Here is a 20,692-nt window from a genome sequence, read left to right as displayed (position 1 = left end):
CAAATCATCTTATTTCCAATTAAATGATATGGTGAGACATTTTTGTGGCAAAGCATCTTATTTTCAAATAAATGATATGATGAGACATTTTTTAATAAAAAAAAATCCATTGCACTGATGAACGGCACCCCAGGCGAATTTTGATGTTTGGCAATATTTGAAGTTCGTACGGCAGACCGTTGCTTCTTCAACAGTTGTACACAAACTAAAATAGTGCAGAGATAAGGTGTCGTAAAGAGAGCCAAAATGGCATCATGGCTCATCTAGCTTGTTAGAAATGTATATATACACTTACATAATGCACTCCATGATTGACAAAAGAGGCCGATAAAAAATATTTTGTCTAGTGGTTTATAGTAGCATATACATTTCGTATATACACAGCAAAAAAAAAAGAATAGATGCCTCAAACCACTTAACCCGCCCAAAACTGTACACGGCATATCCTTTGCATCAGCCAGCCTTGGAGCCCATTGATCCCAAATGCCTGGAGTGGCATAATGTGCATATGATCTGCGCCTTGAGAGAAACCAAATTTGCCACCATTGCTACCATTTTCTCCCACTCTGGCGTGCAAGCCCTGGCAACGTGTCATCATCAAAATCATGGCCTTTTAACTGACCCTGAATGTTTGAATCCGTGCACTGCGATGGTGTTGTAGTTGTAGTCATGGGAACCCGATGTAACTGTGCATGAGTGTTTTGCCTGGGACCACAACGGTCTTGCTAAGCACAAAGAGCACAAGAGTTAACTCGAGCATCAGGATGGTGTTTAGGAATGTCCGGTCAACGATCCAGCCAAATATTGTGATGCCGCCTGGATTCGCTAGAAGGTACAGCACTGAAATTATTCAGAGAAACAAAGCATAAGCACAATGGCTGAGAAGACAATAATTACATCTGTAGATTGTAGTGTTGACGTAGGCTATATATAAACAAAGCCATATTGAGTAGGATAGGCAGTGTGCTCATCAAACTATAATGTTGAACAATTGAAGAAATATTAAGCGATACGGATACAGAGGAAGCTTTGGATTACTTACCAAGTGATTCTCTCTTGTGGTATGAAGACATGTACGAAGCCAACTGCGCTGTGCCAGCAGAATTGCCATGTAGGGAGGCAGTCTCCAGGGACTCCAGATCACTTTCTGAATAATCCCTCAGAAACAGATGTGCAGGAAAGGGCACAAGGTTCCCAGAACCATTTGGGGTGGTCACATAATTAGAATCAGTAGAGCATGTTGCTAGTGCGTGCCATCGACTAGCTATTGAAGAGATGTTTTGAGCTCTGTGGGAGATCTTAGCAGCAGCGTGTAAACAGAGGACGAGACCAACAACTTGAACAACTGAAGAAACCTGTAGTATAAAAGGAAATCCATTCATGATTTATTTTTCAAGAAATTACGTAAACGGAGGACACAGCTGAATGTCAATACAAAAGCATGTGATACTTACAGCTATGTCACCTCCATTGGTGAAATTGATCGGACCATTGTAGGCTGTTGTCTTGAAAAGAATGGCAAACTGGCTTGCTGTAACAGAAAGGAAGAGCAGTAAGAGGAACATGCGAAACCTGTGACTGATCTTGGAGAGGTTATGGCGGAGCTGCAGGTGCTCTTTCAAATAGACCAAAGGATCCGCATCTTGCTCTAGAAGTTTTCCATAGTCGTCAAAGTGGATAACTTGCAGATTGCAAACCAGGTTGAAGAGCATACAGGATGACAGTAATATTGTTGTCAAATACATCCATGACATGATGGAAGCAAAAAATACAACACATGCTCCCCAGACCGACTCCTGGACGATGTGGGAAAAAAGGAAGAATTCTCGAGTAACCTTCACAACAAAGCATGGCAATATCCACCAGGTAAGTGTGCGGAAAAAGTCCTGTGGTAGATATTGCAACACTTGTCAGCATAAAATTTACCAAAGCTCTTAGGAACTGGGATGATGCCTTATTAAATATGAAATGTTCCAATTCAAATTTCCACTAGAAATTGCAAGGTAATCTAGGAAGAGTAAGAGCAGTTTGGTCAGACCACTTAGTAGACAGGAAATGGGAATTTGTACTTTACTTGACAAAAAAAATCATAATATTAATTACACATGAAACATGTCTATGCACTTTGATCAATTGCCTATAATGGAAATTGTAAAAACAAGCCAAAGAAATACGGGTTCTGTCTTCCAGAGCACAAATCTTTGCTTAGCCCCTAATCGTGCATCTCCGATTAAACAAAGACAAATCGACATGTCGGCACAATCGTGGACTGATACTCATCACAGGGCACATGAGCTCCATTCACAGGGCAACATTTTTTTTGAATGATGATTTACATGGTAAAGTTAAGGAGGCACATGCGAAGCACGTACTAATATAATATGTAACAGAAAGAATAAGCCACTTTGGTTAGTCCTTAAGTAAGGACAAAGCCAAGAGTCCCAAGGCGCCACAGACTAAACAAGGTCGTGGCATTATGAATTTGACATCTATCTCCTCAACCTCAAGGATAGGCAGCTCCTGGTTCCACATGTCAACGAACATGGAAGCGCAAATTCTGAAGGGGCAAAAATCAACAATCCAGATATGAGGTCTCCGTGGAAACAGCTGGAGACTGCAACACGCAAACTTCCTAAATATTAAAACATACAGTAAGCAGAAACCGACACCTAGCCCCAAAGTAAAATGCTCCAGTCTCCTACTTGTGTGCCAGAATCAAATGCCACCTGAATTCACTGATTCCACCTCGAATTGCACAGTTTGCACTCAAAATGGCACAAAATTGCATTAAATTTGGATAAGGTGGCATCTGATCATCCACTAGTAGAACAGCAGTGAGTAGAAGTAGCGGAAGTACCAGGAGTAACCATTAATAGAAACTGCTCTCGCTACCGAATGCTAGCGTGCAATTATTCGAGTTGCAAATAGAAATTCCCATACTACCAAATTGAAATTCAGTGCAGGATCGCTCGGAATTGAGACAAGAGCGAGATTACGCTAGCGAGGGGACAGGCACATCACCTGGATTTTGGCGACGTACTCCTTCTGGAACCGGATCCTCATCCCGAGCTCCGGGTCGACGAAGAGGAACTTGCGGATGCCGTACATGGCCATCTTCCTGGACACGCAGGCGAGCGCGACGGCCCCGGCGGCGGCCTGGGAGAGCAGCACGCAGACCTCGAACGCCTCGACCTCGAAGTCGTCGCAGGCGAGGCGGCGGCCGCGGCACGGGGAGAGCGCGACGGCCGCGGCGGGCAGCGCGAGGCCCAGCACGGCGAGCGCGGAGGCCGCGGCGGCCACGCCGAGGCGGGTCGACGCCGCCAGCCCCGCCGCCGAGAGGAACGCCTCCAGGCGGCGCAGCCACCGCGAGAGCGGCGGCGCGTCCGCGTCGGGCTGCTGCAGCAGCGGCGACGAGATCGCCGCCGGTGGGTGGCTCTGGCTGTGGTTGGGGCTCCCGGCAGGCGGCGGCGGTGGGGGAGGCGGGCGAGGCGGAGGGGGCGGGGGAGGCGACGTCGACGGCGGAGGCGTCACGCCGGGAGAGGCCATGGGCGCGGGAGGGGAGGAACTAGCCGGGGCTCGCCGGAGGGGCAGAAGTGGTAAACTACCGGCTGCTGGAGGGTCGACGGGTCGGCAAAGAGGGAGTGGGCCTTTTAAATACCCGCGATCCTCGGGACCCACGGCGTCCGGGTCCCACGAATCAGTGGGCCTACGCGCAGGGTGGAGTGCCAGGTGGGTCGAGGGACCTCTGTCCGAGACTCGTGGGCTGGGGCGACGGCGGGGGAAGAAGGGAAGGAGGTGGACACGTGGCGAGATCGCGGGCGGGGGATGAAGCGGCTCGGCTCGGCTCAACTGGAGAGCGCGCGTGGGAGCTGGGAGGGAGAAGCCGAGAAGGATCCACATGGTTGGCTGAGGTGTGACCGTGTGAGGAGGGTGAAAAGCTGAGAGTGAAAGCAGATCAGAGATCATCCGTCCACTCGGAAAAGCTGGATTGGCCTTGTTTGGCATTCTTTAAAAATAGTTTTTCGAAAAAAATTTCATATGCATGAAGTACAAAATAAAATCTATTTATAAATTTTTTAGGGATGTGTGTAACTTTTCGCGACGAATCTAATGACGGTAATTAATCAATGATTGGCTACAGTGATGTTACAGTAACCATCCTCTAATCGCGCGGTCAAATGCCTTATTAGATTCTTCAGAGTCACTATCGCGGGGGTTCTAGAGTTGGTTTTGTAAACTGATTTTGTTTGACACTGTAATTAGTAGTCAAAATATCACTATTCATTAGCACGCTAAAATCCTAGCGCGAACCAAACAAGGCCGCGCACCAAACAAGGCCAGTAACTTGGAGTTATGAATTTCTGTGAAGAAAAGGAAACCCATGCTTACGATTTAATTTAATTTTCTGTGGAGAGAAAAAATGATTATCCTGAATGTGTACTGTTGCGGTAATTTTTTTATAAAAAAAGAAAATTGCAGTATTTAGGGACAAAGTACGTCGATACGAGAGCAGCATACATGAGATGAGACGTCGTGATTCTCTCTCTTTTTTTTTTTGGGAACGAGACGTCGTGATTCTCAGTCCTGCCGGTTACTACACATGCGAGTGGTGGATAAGTGTAGTCGTACACCGTATACGGAAAGCTAGCTCGTCAGGCAAGCACGCGCTTGTCTTTTCGATCACGGGCTTTCACTGAGAGACGGCCTAGCTAAATACTTTCTCTACTTTTATTTACGTATCGTATTGGTTTGTTCTAAATCAAACTTAACTAACTTTGACTAGATTTATAAAAAAACAATAATAATATTTACAATACTAAATTTATTTTTATTAAATTTACTATAAAATATATGTTGATGGTGGATAATTTGGATAGTATAGTTATTGCTATATTTTTCTTTAGATTTGATTAAAGTTGGCTAACTTTGATTTAGGATGAACCTAATACAATATGTAAATAAAAATGGAGGGAGTACTTGACAACTACAACTATATTGCTTATTAATGATGATAAAAAATACCACATTGCTGAACACTCGGCTGTCAGATGCTTTAGTAGATTTATAAGAAAACACTGCAAGTACATAGCATTTCTAGGTCAATTTTAACTTAATTTGTAATGACATGGCGCTATAATTTTTTTACTAACTATGAAAATTGAAAATTGCTAGTCAACGTGCAAATAGGTAAGACCGGATTTGTCAAGTACTCAGGTAGGTATCATTCTCTCTCATTGCTTGGTTAGGCACTAACTAGAACAATGGCAATCTTTGTCCCTAGCATACATACCAAGGAGCCACAAGCAACCTCAGGATAAAATAAAACTAGAGCGTCGAACATAGGTTTAGCTGGCAATCCGGAGTGGTCACTGCTTATCTTGCCTGTATGCAGAGTGTCTGCAGTCAAAGCCGGTGTCGATCTTAACGTGGAGACAATCAGCATGTCAACGTCCAGCACGTTTGATTGTTTCTGTCAAACTGGGTCCCGGCCGGAGAGATGGCTCATCGTCGCTGGACCTTAAGAAAATTGTGGCCATGGCCACAAACGGCTCACCACACACGGCAGTTGGCTCGACGTACGCCGACCGAAAGTGGCAGCAGCCTGCAGTTCAGGGAAACATTCATTAGGCATGCCGGTGACGGTGAGCATCATACTGTATGATTACGGTGTTGCTTAGAGTTTGGCTAGGGTCAAGCCTCTCAAGGAAAAGACTTTTGTGTGTGCGTGTGTGAACGAGATGGAATGATAAAATGGATTATTGATTCAGCATAGAAGACATTTTCTCTATTTAGTTTGTTTTTCTCTGATGGAGAGCTGGCTAAATTTTACCTACATTTGGTTGGTCTGTGATTTCAGTTGTACTTGGAGTCATGTTGAATTTTCCCATGGTACGACGAAACAATTAATAATAGACAGGAGATGTGTTCAACAAAATAAAAGTAACGCAAGATGTAAAAATATGCTTCTAAAGTTCTAAAAGGAAAAATGAACTTATGGCTGTCACACAGAACATCTCCTCGGACTAAGAGTGCTCATTTGAATTTTCTGAAGCAGAAAAGAAAACATACCCGTGCGGTGACCGTGAACCTTGCCTGGCCCCGACAGAGACGCCTCATGACAGAGACGCCTCATCGCCGGCCGGTCATCCATCCGGGCATCCGGCATCCGCCGCCACCGCCACCGCCTAGTCGGCAATTAACGGTGGTGCTGAGAGATTTAGGATTTACTTACTACCAAAGAAGACGATGAGGCTAGCCGCTCGTGATTGGTCACTGTTAAGCGTGACAGACCCCTGCAAACGCCGGCAAAGTTTAGTTGTGGTAGGGGAAAACGTTACCTGAGTCGCCATCATCCGGCGTGTCCTCACCCAACAGCTGAAGCTGGGCTGGATCTGCATCATGAGAAGAAAATGTTAGAACAATTATAATCATTATCAGGTCCAATTATTGTTCTAGCAGGAAAACTAGTTCTTGGTTTTGGGGAAAAAGTCACTTCGATGTTATTGCGTGCAAGGCATATTGTTTACACGATTCTGTGCCGTTTTCAACATATATGTAATTATGTATGAGAAGAAAATGCAATAATTGTTCGTGCTCCTATACATTTCAGATGAACATTTCTACTCATAATGAATTCAGATAATTAGACAGATATTATTGTCATGATTACCTAACAATAATACTATACAAACAGATTACCAAACCAGTTGTACAAAAAGGGAATAAATATGATCTTATTTGGCAAATGACCCACAAACTATAATTTCGTTGAATCATCCACTGCTGTGCAGGAAAACATCAAGAATTTTGCCAGAGACATGTTCTGCTCAATTTGTGAGAATACATCTGGAGCAAAAATAGAAGAAGGCAAAGGGAAAAACAAATCATCAAATATTTCTATCCTCTATGCAACAGTTAGGAAAAGAATACATCAGCATACATCGTTTCTCCTTTATTCCATTACTTTTCATTGAATATTTCCAATAAGAATAATCTTTTCACAAAGTTTGATGGTTGCTTACGTCCATTGGAGGGAAAGATTGCTTTAGAAAGTTCTTCTAGTTGTTTGAAGGCATCTCTGAACTTCAAGTTCCAGACGTGAGAACCAAAACAAGTAGACATCATTGACAAGAAATCAGGAGACATGTTAGCATAAAAAAGGTGGGATGAGCAACTGGGGGCCCTGGCTGTCAGAAAATGGAAACGGATGCAGATCTACAGGAAGTCAGAAACCTCTGCTTGTATAATCTACTTAGAGTCAAGAACCTTTGTTAGAGAAGACACTTCCAAAGTTATGCTATCAGTACTCTGCTGATTTGAAAGCACATATCCTTCTACAAATGCTGTGGACAACATGAATTAGAAGACTACAAAATTCAGGACACGAGCAATTGTCTGAGCCTTTGAGATCCCTAGTTTTAGTACAAAAACAGACTTCTTCTTAATCACTAGTACAAAAACAGACTTAGATCTGTAATGTACAGAAAATCCCTGTCATAACTACTAGCATCAAAAGTGTAGCCTTGTTCTCCACATACTACCAACAACCTTTTTAGGGCCCGGGTTATCAGGCCCCCGATCTCGCTGCCCTGAAGTAAAATAGAGCCAGCCCTGCCAATAACCAGCTAAGGCTGTCTTGATCCGGAAAGTTTGGTGCACCCAATGACTGACCATGTCTGAGAAAATGGAAGAGCAAATTTTAATACATTTAGCCATACGCTTAAATTCAGACAAGAACACTATTGAACTCATAAAATGACATCCACAAGGAAAACGATTTGGACATAACGTACCATTGTTTCCAAATCAAACCGGAAGACTTCACCAACCAGAATCATCTTTTTGGTGATAGGATGCTTCTCTGTTGTTCCACCAACAACTACTATGGAGTTATTAACAACAACCCATGCAAATTCAATGTGGGAATCTGGCTTTGGCATTGGAGACACTTGCTTCCACTTGGATCCATCATCTAGCATATACACATCACCATACACAACCTACAAGAGTGCCATTCTGAATCTGTAAGAACGAAGCTGCAGCAAAATGGCCACAAAATAGAAGAATTTGGACACCAGGACTAAGAAATTGAAAGTATAGGTTTGCAGGAACTTATTTCTTTAATGAAAATCATGAAGAAAAAAATAGTTCTAAAGATACCATCCTTATGTAGGTTTCACTCAACAAGTCAACATAGTTCAGTGCAGGTCTTGATGATGAGAAAATAAACCGGAGGTGCAGGAACAAACTTCATTAGGGACCATGTACGTACCTCATGCCTCCGTACACATTTAAAAATAGGTGATCCTGGTTTAGCCATGAAGTCTCCTTCTTGTCCACCAATTACGAATAGTTTATCGTTAGCTACAACACATGCCCTGCAAAAAGTTTGAATTAAGAAATTAAAAATTATACTTCATCTAAATGCCAAATTATTGCTATTGAGACACCAATGATCATCCCTCAAAAGAGGGATAATGCCGGTACCACTACATAGGATAAACAGTATGAACGTCTAAGCACTAGACACCAACAGTCATCCCTCAAAAGAGGCACCTACCATATGGCTATTGCATACAAATGACAAAAATACACTCCAACATACCTATGAGGTCCACCGCGTGGTATGGGTACTTCAGCTCGCCACTCATTCTCCAGTGCTTTGCCATCCTTGACAGCAAGGCTCCAGCGCTCCAATCCAGGTTCATGACGGTCTTCTTTGCCTCCACCCATCACATGGAGCCGCCCACGCCAAAGCTGAGTAGCTGGTGCATACCTGAAATATTTAGCATTTTTAGTCCTATGTGCCAATAACAGCTAGGGCAATACAGAATGTAAGCAATGAACCATCTCAGTAGAGTTTTAAAATATGGATTGGTAGTAGATAGAGGGCCTTGACAACAATGTGCATCCCATATCACTCATTTTGTAGGTTTATGCTTATCACATGGCATGCTAGCATATTAATTTCCAGGCACATACTATAGTTTGATTCTTAGGCATCTAAAAGTGCTCACATATTAGCACAATGTGAAACTAGAAACGAAATTAAAACAAATGGCTTCAAATTCGTGACATGACTTGCAATGCCAATGGAGTTGAACCAAAATTATGTACTAAGGTGTCTATGATCATAATTACTGATAGAAGCAGAGAACAATAACATAGGAAGCACATAAGCATCAATGCAATAACTCTGAACAGGTTATGGTTAGTAAATTTAAACATATATACCTGGCAATGGTAAAGGGGGTAATTCATGCCACTTTTTTGTCTGTGTGTCTAAAACAAAATTGCGGTTTATTGAGGCACGGCACTGTGGCCCATATTGTCCAGAAACTGCATAAACATATCTACCATCTGACACCATTCCTAAATGCGAATGTGCCATCTCCTTCGGCATATCAAACCTTTCAGTCCATGTGTTTGAAGTGAAATTGTACACATCCACATGAGAATGAACCTGAAAACACAAAGAGCAGGGCAACATATCAGAAAGGGAGGGTACTGCCCCCATAATAATCATTTTTTCTGAGTAATAAATGCTTGCTCTTGCTCTAGCTCACATCGACACAGATCGTCAGATCCTACTTGTTGAAATCCTGAACGCTAAAAGCAGTTCCCGGAGAAGTTGAAATCTAGATCAGTGATACATGCAGCATTCAATTTGCAATGACCTATGCTCCAATTTAATGCTACACATGAAGAATCAAAACCAAACAGCTGAAATGAAGCTCACGTGACACAAGTTTGTTCAGCTATATAGAGTGACTGATCACTCCTATACTTCGATTATAGGCCTTTACCAGCACAACCAACAAGCTAACAGTTCAGCCAGCCCTTTCAGTTTAGCAAGCATTGGGCTGTGTCGCCTGAAAGAGTTAATGAAGAGGTACCAAATTGAAAGGATCCCTAAATTAGAACCAATGCGATATTAACTAATCTATGATGAGTTCCTCACATGATCAAGGCTCCCGTACCCAGCGAAGACGTAGAGGAGATCCCCAATCTGCACGGCCGCCCCGTCAAGGCGTGGCACGGGCGCCGCGGGCATCTCCTCCCAGTCCCAGCGCGGCGCCGGAAGGTCGGCGTACGTCGCGTTCAGGTGTCCCGTCACACGCTCGCCGCCCTTGGTGCGCTTCCCCTTCGCCGGCACTCGCGAGAGAAGCAACAATGGTGGTTAGAACCACGAAATTTCGTCAGAAAATGGCCTTCGTGTCAGGCAGTCAGGGCAATGCGGGCCGCGCGGCGGGGTACCGTTCTGGCGGAGGACGAGAGGGCGGAGACTGTAACAGCCCACGGGCTAGATGGCCGGGCCGAATCCCTGGGTACTGTAGATAGGCTACTGTAGTGCCGAAAATAATACTGTAGCGCCGGAGGTGTAGTGCTTGCTGAGAAGAGAAGGAAACCTAGCCCAATTTAAATACCGAGCCTGGGAAGCTAGTTAATTCCGGATCGATGTTTTTGCGCGAAGCGAAGACGAAAGCGCAAGAGAATTAATTAGCAAGTGTGGTTTACTCAACGTATAGAGTAGATCTTAGCCGTTATCCCAGACCGGATCGTTATAGAGACGCGGCGAGAGGAGGAGGAGGAGGCCCAGAGGAAGTCGGCGACGAGGACGAGCACGAGCAGGAGGGCGAGGGAGACGCGGCGAGAGGAGGAGGAGGAGGCCCGGAGGAAGTCGGCGACGAGCGCGAGCAGGAGGGCGAGGGCCAGCGGCACGGCGAGGCGGAGCGACGAGGACGAGCGCGAGCAGGAGGGCGAGGGCCAGCGGCACGGCGAGGCGGAGCGGCAGGGGCCTGGAGGCGGCCATGGCAGGTTCGGACGAGGAGCGGGGGAGGCGTGGGGGGCGAGGAAAAGAGGGCGACGCGTCGGCGGCGGTGGCATGGGTGAAGGGCGGCGGAGATGGTGGGCGGCCGTGCCGAACGGCCGCGGTTTGGACTCCGCCTCCGCTCCGGCGTCCGCAGTTTTAGTGGCGCACGTGGGGACTAGAGAGGTGGGGCCCAAGCACTGGATTTTTATATTCGGAACTGCTAGCGCCCGCAGGCTAGTGACGATGGGGCAACAGTGGAGGCAGTAAAAAATGCTGTTGCAACATTGCAACATCAAGGCCGTGTTTGGTTAGGGGGTGTAAAAATTTTCATAAATTTTTTTCGCATTTTTACCACTAATTAGAGGTATTAGATGAAGTCTAATTATAAAATAATTTTTACAGTTATAGTACTGTAGCATGTGCTGTAGCTAATAAAGTTTTTGACCGCATGATTAGAGAATGATTTGGGAGTGGTTACTGTAGCATCAATGTAGCCAATCATGGTGAAACTTGACTCATTAGATTCGTCTCGAAAAATTACACTCATCCATGAAAATGTTTCGCAAATAAACTTTGTTTAGTACTTCATGCGTGCATTCGTCTTTTTTGTAAAGTTTTACCAAACACGGGCCAAGTTAAAATTTGCAACATTGAAATATTGCAACATGCATCCATTAACATAAAAGTTTTGCAACATTGAAATGAAACATTGCAACATTTTTCGAAGATATCGCGACAAAATCATTGTTGAAACATCAATCACACCGAGGCCCAGCTCAGTTAGAACAATGTCTGAAGCGCTACAAGCTGGGGTGTTCAAGTAGTCTACTGCAATGGCCATACTGGACTTTTTCAAAGCTGGAGCATCATTAATATATACTTTGTCTTCCTTGCAAGTGTTTCACCATCTAATACTTGTTTCCATGTTAAGCCACATTTAAGCATGAGCTGTTTCCATGTTAAGCCACATTTAAGCATGAGCTTGTTATGTACTGCAAACATGCCAAGGACTCTTGAATACTGTGAAACAAGAGTACTGTACAACAATATCTCTATACTTTACCAAATAGATTCCAGCAATCCTATCAGCCTTTTAATTAATTCGACTACCAAAAATCATATGACAGATAAGTTTCCAAAAACCGTTGACAATTTCTTCCCGGAAGCGAATTGACACCTAGGATGAAAATTCAGGGAAAGTTGCTAAGCTGATGTAATCATATTGCTATCATAGGTCATCTCCAAATGAAGGACCTGTTTGATGTCTTGTCACTGCAAACAGCATTGGCACAGGCCATTTCCTATTGTTGTGATACTATCTGTAATTACTCCGTATGCTAATATACAATATTAACTTCGGACTCCTGCAATGATCAGCAATGCAAAAAAGGAAGCACCCATGACCCATGCCATGAAAGACTGAATTGAAGATGACAAAGGCAGGAGCAAACATATATTACAAACACTAGATGCTGTATTAGAACTTTAACTGAACATCATCACTTACATAGAAGATGATTGAAAAAAAACACTTGTAGAGGACAGACAAATGTCTATATACTAAATACTATATCAGTTCCTTTATACCAATTACCGCCCACTATATCCATCTATAATATTGAGACAATTATAGACCAATGGCCAAATCTACCACACCTTCTGTAGTGAAATACTAGTTGACATATACTAGATATACTACCACGACCACTAAAATGCTAGACATAGTATGTAAGTATATGATATATGCGACGGGCGGGTTGGGGGCCTGTGCTTCCGATCAAGCGAGAACTAAGCTTCGTCGTGAGGGGACAGACTAAAATCACTAGCCCTCAACCTGGTGATCTGCCTCTGCTGATCCTGGGCATTCTCCAAAAGCTAGGACGCCCTGCAGCAGCGGGGCACTTGGCGACCTTCATTGACGTGGTGGAGAATGTGGTCGCAGAGACGCTCCACGGATTGCTGGATGCTCCCCCACCTCACCGGCGCACCTCTTAATGCACTGAGCGCAACAACGGAGCATCGCGAGGATGGGCTGGTCGATGGGCCTATCGATCAGGACGGAGAGCACGGCGCACCCCACGATGGCGAGGAGCCCGTTGGCGATGGAGAGCTTCCTGAGGCGGCGCTTGTTCCTCAGCCTCCACTCTCTCCCTGCAGACTTGACGCGCAGAGGCTGCAGACTTGACGCGCAGAGGCTCCCGCATTGCCGAGGCATGGTCCACGCGCACCGTGTTGATTACGATATCGCGTCGGCCATGTATGACCTCGAGCACCGCCTGCATCGCCTGCTGCAGCGACGACACCGAAATTGTCTGGATCTCCGCCATCTCCGCTCGCCGGATCCTCCTCGCCTCGATCGCGCTCCGCCCTCGCTGGTGAGGTGAGGTGCCGGCATGGTGTTGTGGGGGATTGGAGTTGAATCCGAAATTCGAATGGGGATGCCGGTTTGGGGGAGATGGGGAGGGAGGGGTATAAAGGGGGGCGCCCGTATTTTATGTCCCCTGAATTTTTGGTAGTGGGCCTTTCGAGGGATATCTATGCCGGGCTCCATGGGTCGTTACGCCTGCTTGACCTGGAGCGTCCAACTTGAGGCCCAACCCAGTTGCCTTCGAACGAACAGACGAAGAAGCCCAGCCCAACTGCACGAGGCCATGCACACCCTGCTGCGGCGCACTACAACCCTAGGTCGGCGTGTCCCACCCGAAACCGGCAATTAATATGCTTCAGCGATACATTCCCACCCGTCGCCTGAAGGCCCATGCGTGGGCTGGGGTTGTGCCTGAAGGCCATGTGCGCGAGTGGTGGGTGGGGGGGGGGGGGGGGGCGGGTTCTCTGTCCGAATTCGGTCCAATAACATCCAGCTCGTTTCCGTTGAATCGTTTCGACCTGCTTCGCGCCGCCGACGTTCCTCTCGATGATGGATCGATCGTTCATCCAACCATAAACCAAATTCCACCTATAGAACTATGACACAATCAAACCTGAATGAACACGTGATTTGATCCGCATATGTTTGGTAAAAGAACAATCTTCTTCTTTAATCATAAATGTTTTTTTCTCGAAACCGACTCCAACTTTCTAAACCCACTCCGACTTCCGATTTGTTTTTTCCTTGTTGATTTTCTTTTACTTTCTCAAAACTGACTCCGACTTCAGATTTGTTTTTTCTTCTATTTTCTCCTATTTACATTAGCTCCGACTTCCAATTGGAATATTCCTCAATTTCATTCTCTTAGCCTTTAAGCAACCAACAGCATCGAATCTAAACTTTCTGCTGCAAGTTGCATTGGGAGCTTGTTCATAAGCCGGCCGGGCGGCCTGCCACCTGAGTTACGAAAGAGTGTGCCAAGCCAAGTTTCCAGTGATTACACCTCAGGATGCAAATGGGTCGCGTTTGGGTCAACCGGTGACCGATCCAGCCTCCCCATAAAGTCAATATTTTGGGTTTTGGGTTAGTCTGACCCATTGCAATATTTACACTAGTGACCCAGTGGGTCAATCCAAAATGAATGCAATAAAGTATTATGCACTGTGCACTGCTAGCCATTTGCAGCTGCCAATACATTCAAAACCACGATGACAGAGACATCATCCTGCGCGCTTCGACGTCGCCAGCATTGAAGTACCCCGTGACCATGGACGACCACACGAAAGCGTTCCTCACGGGCATGCATCCTGTCGAGCACCTCCCTCGCAGCCTCCATGTTCCCCGCGGACACGTAGCCGTGCACGGCCACGGTCCAGGTGACGACGGTGCGCATGCCCGGCGACGTGGCGTCGAACCACCTCCGTGCCTCCACCATGTCTCCCCTCTCCGCGAACCCGCGGATCAGCATCGCCCACGTGACGGGCGCCTAGGACCGCATGCCACCGAACAGAACCTGGGCGCTGTCCATGTCCCCCGACGCGGCGTATCCGAGCGCGTTGTGAGTGACGACGTTGCGGTCCGGCGTTTCGTCGAACGCCCTGCGCGCGTCCGCTAGGGAGCCGGACTTGCAGTACATACAGACCAGCGTGGTGCCGACGAGCAGGTCACCGGCAAAGGCGGAATTGAGGGCCTCCGCGTGGGGCGACCTGCCGAGTCCATGTTCGGCGCGGGGTCGAGATGAGGGCGGCGCGGCGTCGAGGTCGAGGGGTGGCGCGGCTGCGAGACGATGGCGGTCATCGCGACCGGCGGCGCCGGATGAGGGAGGACCGGCCTCCTTGGCCCAGACAATGCTGATCAGCTGATGGGATGCGGCTGCGAGATGATGAGATTGGGTTGAGTGGTTGACCTAGCCTCTTTGACACTAATTAACACTAAAATTTTATGGGTCGGTCCAGTGGGTAATTACACCAAACTTTTAGTTTTGGGTATTGTGTTATTGGGTCGACCCACTAAAATCTGCATCCTGAATTACACCAGAGTCTGTATTGTACTATTTTCTCCTCTTAATGAAAAACGTGCTTAGATACGGTCGCGAAAAAAAAATTACACCAGAGTCTGGACCCTCGAGGTATCTCTTTGGACAAGCGGGTATGGTGGTGCCTTCCCTCTGGAGGTCGGTGCTCGGCTGCTTGTTCCAAGGATGAAGGAACTTGGCCGTGTTCTAATTTCTTTGAACGTGCTCCATCAAAATGGCCCGGCTTTTTGGTACTTTGTCCACTGGAATAGAGACATCTCGCACAGATGTGCACGGGATACCATGGAGCCGTAGTAGCACCGGCATGGGAGAGTAATCCAAAGAGCAAAACTCTAGCACCAATAAATCAAGACGGGTACCCATATCCTGATCATGCACCTAAAACCCAAAAATACCCGACCCAACCTAACCTGATCAAAAAATTATACATGAAAAATTGGGTTTTATCCGATCCGACCCGACTATGTGTCGGGTCGGGCTCAGACCGAAAAATCTGACCTGATGATTTCTTTTGAACCGATCCGAACCCTGATAAAAAAAATTATAGCCATCCTGAGATTAGCATTGACGAACTCTTTTCCCAGCGTTCGTAAACTCGATCACGGACTTCTGTAATAAACTCCAAACTGAAGAGAATTAGATCCAGGGTTCAGGTTGGACTGATTCTTCAGGATGCAGAAACGCGTTTCCCTGCCTGGGATTCCTGCATCTGCATCCTCCCCAGGGAAACAAGCTAGCCCCAAGCCCCCAACCCAGCTCACTCTGGTCTCTCCTCATCGTCATCGTCACAACAAGAAAAGCAGCGGCTGGCCAGCTGCAACGCACGCAACCAAAGCAAAGCGACGCGAAAGGAGATGCGAGTGGAGTGGCAATCCAACCGCCGGCGAGAAAGCGCAGCGCAGTCAACCAGGTAGCGTGAGTCCTACCCGCCCCAACCGCCGAAAGCTAAGCCACTCCCTCTCCCAGGCCCCAGCTGCCTGCCTCCAACCAGACGGCCGGAATCCTCACGCCAGCGCCGGCGACCCACGCCCCGCTATAATAACAAACCACCTCACCCAGCTCCCTCCGCCTCATCAGCTGCCGGTGATCGTCCCCTGCATAAAAGCGCACACGATCTCGCTTCTGCAGACCAGGTAGTTTCAGTTCACGTAGCCAGGGGGACCATGTCTTGCTTCGGCGGCGTGCCGGCGACGACGAGCGCCCACTACCGCTCGGCCTGGGGGCGGCCGCTCGGCGGCGGCAGGAGGCCGTGGCGGTGGTGGCACGCCAAGTGCGCCGGCATCGCGGCGGCCGTCGGGTCGAGGATCCGGAGGTCCATCAGGGGGGTCGACGGCCGCCGCCACCGTCGGCGCGCGACGTCGTCGTCCGTGCGCGTGCAGAGCGGCCGGTGGTGCCACCACCGCCGGAGCTTCGCGCCGGTCTACGTCGACGAGCTCTACAGCCACCACCACCAGCCAACCAAGGCCGCCCTCCGCGCCGTGCGGGCGGAGGAGCCGCGGCGCGCCAGCGACGACGACTCCAAGCCGACCGCTGCACCACCCGTCGCGCACGCCGGCGCCGCTCGTGCCGCGGGCGGCAAGCCGTCCGCGCGCGTGGGCGCCGGTGACGGCGACGGCGCGCGCGCCAGCAGCGGCAAGCAGCAGGCGCGGGCGGCCGCCGCCGCCGCTGCGGGTGTTGTTGGCGGCGCGATGAGGAACGTGCTGCTGAGGAGCCCCGGCAGGGGCGGCGGCGTGCTCGGGGTGGTGAAGGGGATGGGGGAGGTGGACCTCAGGGCCGAGCTCTTCATCAGGAAGTTCAAGGAGGACATGCGGCTGCAGAGCCAGCGGTCGGCAGAGGAGTTCCAGGCCATGCTCGCCAGGGGCCTATGACACTTCATTATTTGCTTTGCTCGCCATCACTACTATTAATTAGCAAATTAGCATAGCGTAGGGGATTATTGATCAAATGGTGTTAATAGCTAGCAGTTTGGATAAATTTGTGGTTTGAAAAAAAGAGAGAGAATATTTGGATATCATGGTGTGTGTCTTTGGTTGGGAGCTAGCTAGGTTGTTTAATTTTTCTTCATCTCGTAGATAAGTGGTTTGTTGCATTCATCGGTTGCGTTGCAAGTAGTCTGCACGTATTGGTCGGATGTTCAATGTTCATCACCAGGAAACACAGAAGAAGGAAAAAAAAAGTAAATATATGTATATCCAGATGCAGTGGTTTTGTAATTTCAGCTAGTCTTATGAGCTTCTTAATATTTTTTTTGAGGGGTTGAGCTTCTTAATATGGCACAGAGTCATGCATGTTCCTTCTGTTATGATACGATAAACCACATCCATATATACATAAACAAAATCAAATTAACCAATCCAACCCTGCAGCTAGCTGATGAGATGACAACTCTGCATGCATTGCATTGCGTTGCTCTACTAGCTATTGTATAGAACAGCAGGCAACTGACGATAGATGACTTAGCAGAGTACCCGGTAGTCGACATTGAGGGCTAGCTCGTAACGTTCAGACTTGTGCTTGAGCACACGGAGCTCCTCACCGCAACGCTGGACCTCGACGCCGGTGACCACGGCCTGGAGCTCACCCTCCACCTTGTAGCAATCATGGGTCTCCACGCGGATCTCACCAATCGAGAAGAACCTGGAGGAGCCCAGGTGCACGGCGTAGGCCTCCGCAACGCTCCACTCCGGGGGAGGCTGGGCGTACTCCTTCCAGAGCCCGTGCACCACGGGCGACGCCGCGAGGTTGGCGGCGCAGAAGCGGTGGCCGTCCTCGGCGGGTGAGATCCCGAACCAGAGCTTGTGCTCGGGGACGTAGTCGGCGAGACGGGTGAAGGGCAGCACCCAGTCGCCGGCCTCGCTCCACGTCCTGCCCGCCGTGTCGAAGCGGAAGGTCTGCGCGCTGGCGTTGTTGGACACGGCGATGCCCGCGCCGCCGGCGACCACCGCGTAGGAATCGAGGGGGGGGGGGGGGGGCGGGGAGGTGATCGTCATCGTACACATGGGGAGGAGGGTCGAGAGGACTCCAGTGCCAGCCCTTGCACTTGAAGCTGTCGTGGTCGTGGTCGTTGGAGAGAACCTCGACGCTGTGCAGACCGCAACCGTTGGGCGGCCTGGGGACCGCGTCCATGACGTAGAGGCTGTCGCCGACGGTGAGAGAGAAGGGCTCGAACTTGGGAGAGGACAAGCTCGGCAGGGCACGGACGATGGGGGGCAGGATGGGGTCGCAGATGACGCTGCGGGCCGCGTTGTCCACGGCGACCACCTTGTCGAGCCCCCCCATTGTGTAACACCCGAGTGTTAAATTTGGGATTTAATTAGCTAATTAGTGACTTAAGACGTTCCGTTACGAGTCGAGTCGGAAATGGATCCAAGCCCAGTTTTTGAAATCTGGAGCCAGACAAAACCGGAACTTCCGGATTGAGACTCGGAACTTCCGGAAATATCCGGATACTCTGGATATTAGACCGGAAACTCCGGATTAACCCGGATACTCCGGGTATTCTTCCGGATACTCCGGACCGGGAGTGGTATATCATGTGTTTGGGTTGGGTGACTGATCCCAAACGTTATGAACCGTTATTTACTCTCTCTCTCTCGTGCCCTCTCTCATTCTCTCCCGTGCTCTCTCTCTCCCTCACTAGTCCTCATTTCTCCCTAAGCCCTAGACCCCAAGATCTTCCATTTCAAGTTGATTCCAACGCAAAGAGAACCTCTATCGGCGTGGGGAATCATCTTCTCTAGGTATTCCACCTTGGGGCGGTTTCATTTTCGAGTTTTTCTTGCAAGGGAAGCTCCCTCAAGGTACCCAAGCTAGGGCTAAGTGGTTTGATCGTTTTAGGATGTGTTAAGCGATTTCCTTTGGGTCAATCATTTTCTTATGAATCACTCTACTAGGGTCTAGAAGGGGTTCAAATTTTGTGGGTTGGTTTTGCCTCAATCAAAGTTTCAGTTTTGGGGGCGAAAGTTGTGCCAAACCCGGATACTCCGGGTATTATCCCAGATATTCCGGAAATGTAGTCCCGGAAACTCCGGGTTTAGGCCCGGAGACTCCGGATATGGGAATCCGGATGCTCCGGCTATTAATCCGGATATTCCGGGTTTTTGCAGGGTTTTGAACGTCGGGTTGTTCGGTTAGCAGTAATTGTGGTCGGTTAAAGTTTATTTCAAAGTTTCAATTATTTATGCATACATTCTTATATCATTGCATACGTATAGATGCTGCCACCGAGGGAGTCGTGTACGAGGTGATTGCGGAGCCACAGGAGCCGCAAGGGCAAGCCCCGCAGGAGGAGATTCGCGAGGGGTCGGCCCAAGGCCCATCTCACCCCAGTACTGAGCAGCAGACGCAAGGCAAGCCCCGGTGCATGTCCTATTATTTTAAATTATGATTCATTATGTATATGTTGTTATCTACTACTTGTGCATTATGTATTAGGAAATTGAATGGAACCTTAGCTGCATGATCCCTAGGTTTCCCTGAGTTTTTAGTAGTATGTCTAGGTCGATAGCGGTGCTAGGCTAAATAAGTCCGGTAGAAGTCGGGTGCTTTCGTGTCACTCGCGAGACACAGGGAACTTTAGAAGTCGAGTAATTGCTGGTTACTCGCGAGATACATTATTATCTTTGTACTTCAGTATCTGAGAAATGGATTGAAATGGATATGGAGATGTGAGACCGGGCGGGGATGATGGTATTAGGTTTGGCAGCAGGACAGGGTTCCTGGGTGTCTTAGCCCCGTCCGTGTCGATTAAGGACCGGTTGTTGTGGCAGTGCTGATCGGGGATTGAATTGTACTAACCGCATACCGGGAGTAGGAGGTAGTCGAAACCAGTAAGCCGAGTACTGCTTTGCTTCGAAAGTACAGAACTTCATCACCACCCCTTAGGGCGAGTCGAGTAGTCGCGGAGAAATGAGATGCATATGTTTACTTTTGGTGGTCTCACGTTGAGCTCGACTGACTATATGTAGGTGGGGCGGTTCTGTAGTTCGAGGCGGGGATGGGAAATGTTGGTGCGTGGGGTCCGACGGGGCTTTTGCGTTCCGTGTTGGTTAGGTCCACCTTGCAAGGTCAAATCGGATCGATTCGCCGTGTCTCGTGGATATGAGGGCTTTGATATATTTGTCACATCGTAGCGAATGAGTTAGGGTATTAGAGATATAAAAATGGATATAAATTCTGAATCTTATTTGGATGCTCCACATGTGTGTGTAGACAGGCAAACTTTAGTGAGAGTCTAGCTATATAAAATATGCGGCTAAAATGTTGAAAGTAAGGATATACCTCTAGATGCTATTTCTGCAAAATAACCACCTGCCAAATGCCGTGCATGTCTAGGTAGGTGGGCTATGTTATACCCACTGGTCGGGTAAGCCTTACTGAGTATTAGAATACTCAGGGTTTGTTGCCACATTTATTATTACAGGACATCCGGACGTCGATTTCTGCCCCTGTTGTGTCAAGTTCATCCGCCGGGATG

General features: G+C 48.2%; 3 protein-coding genes and 2 pseudogenes across 3 annotated transcripts; 1 reads left to right on the top strand and 4 right to left on the bottom strand.

The window, feature by feature from the left end:
• Window positions 1-227: 227 nt before the first annotated feature.
• LOC120677605 lies at window positions 228-3,618 on the bottom strand. The gene is made up of 4 exons (XM_039958756.1): window positions 3,022-3,618; window positions 1,455-1,886; window positions 1,043-1,355; window positions 228-840 (listed from the first exon to the last, which is right to left on the bottom strand). Exons 1-4 carry the CDS (start codon window positions 3,544-3,546, stop codon window positions 668-670), a joined length of 1,443 nt encoding a protein of 480 aa, XP_039814690.1. The 5' UTR covers window positions 3,547-3,618; the 3' UTR covers window positions 228-667.
• A 3,621-nt stretch (window positions 3,619-7,239) lies between these two features.
• LOC120677604 lies at window positions 7,240-10,265 on the bottom strand (annotated as a pseudogene).
• Window positions 10,266-14,238: 3,973 nt separating this feature from the next.
• On the bottom strand, window positions 14,239-15,013 carry LOC120677603 (annotated as a pseudogene).
• Window positions 15,014-16,071: 1,058 nt separating this feature from the next.
• LOC120677602 lies at window positions 16,072-17,466 on the top strand. The gene has a single exon (XM_039958755.1). The coding sequence runs from the start codon at window positions 16,380-16,382 to the stop codon at window positions 17,082-17,084; it is 705 nt and encodes a 234-aa protein (XP_039814689.1). The 5' UTR covers window positions 16,072-16,379; the 3' UTR covers window positions 17,085-17,466.
• Window positions 17,467-17,590: 124 nt separating this feature from the next.
• LOC120679774 lies at window positions 17,591-18,495 on the bottom strand. The gene is made up of 2 exons (XM_039961429.1): window positions 18,309-18,495; window positions 17,591-18,262 (listed from the first exon to the last, which is right to left on the bottom strand). The coding sequence occupies exons 1-2, from the start codon at window positions 18,493-18,495 to the stop codon at window positions 17,673-17,675; spliced, it is 777 nt and encodes a 258-aa protein (XP_039817363.1). The 3' UTR covers window positions 17,591-17,672.
• Between the last annotated feature and the right edge of the window lie 2,197 nt (window positions 18,496-20,692).

This window comes from Panicum virgatum, chromosome 6N (genome assembly GCF_016808335.1).
Source record: "Panicum virgatum strain AP13 chromosome 6N, P.virgatum_v5, whole genome shotgun sequence".
Taxonomy (NCBI): Eukaryota; Viridiplantae; Streptophyta; class Magnoliopsida; order Poales; family Poaceae; genus Panicum; species Panicum virgatum.
This window is presented reverse-complemented; position numbering and strand designations above follow the sequence as displayed.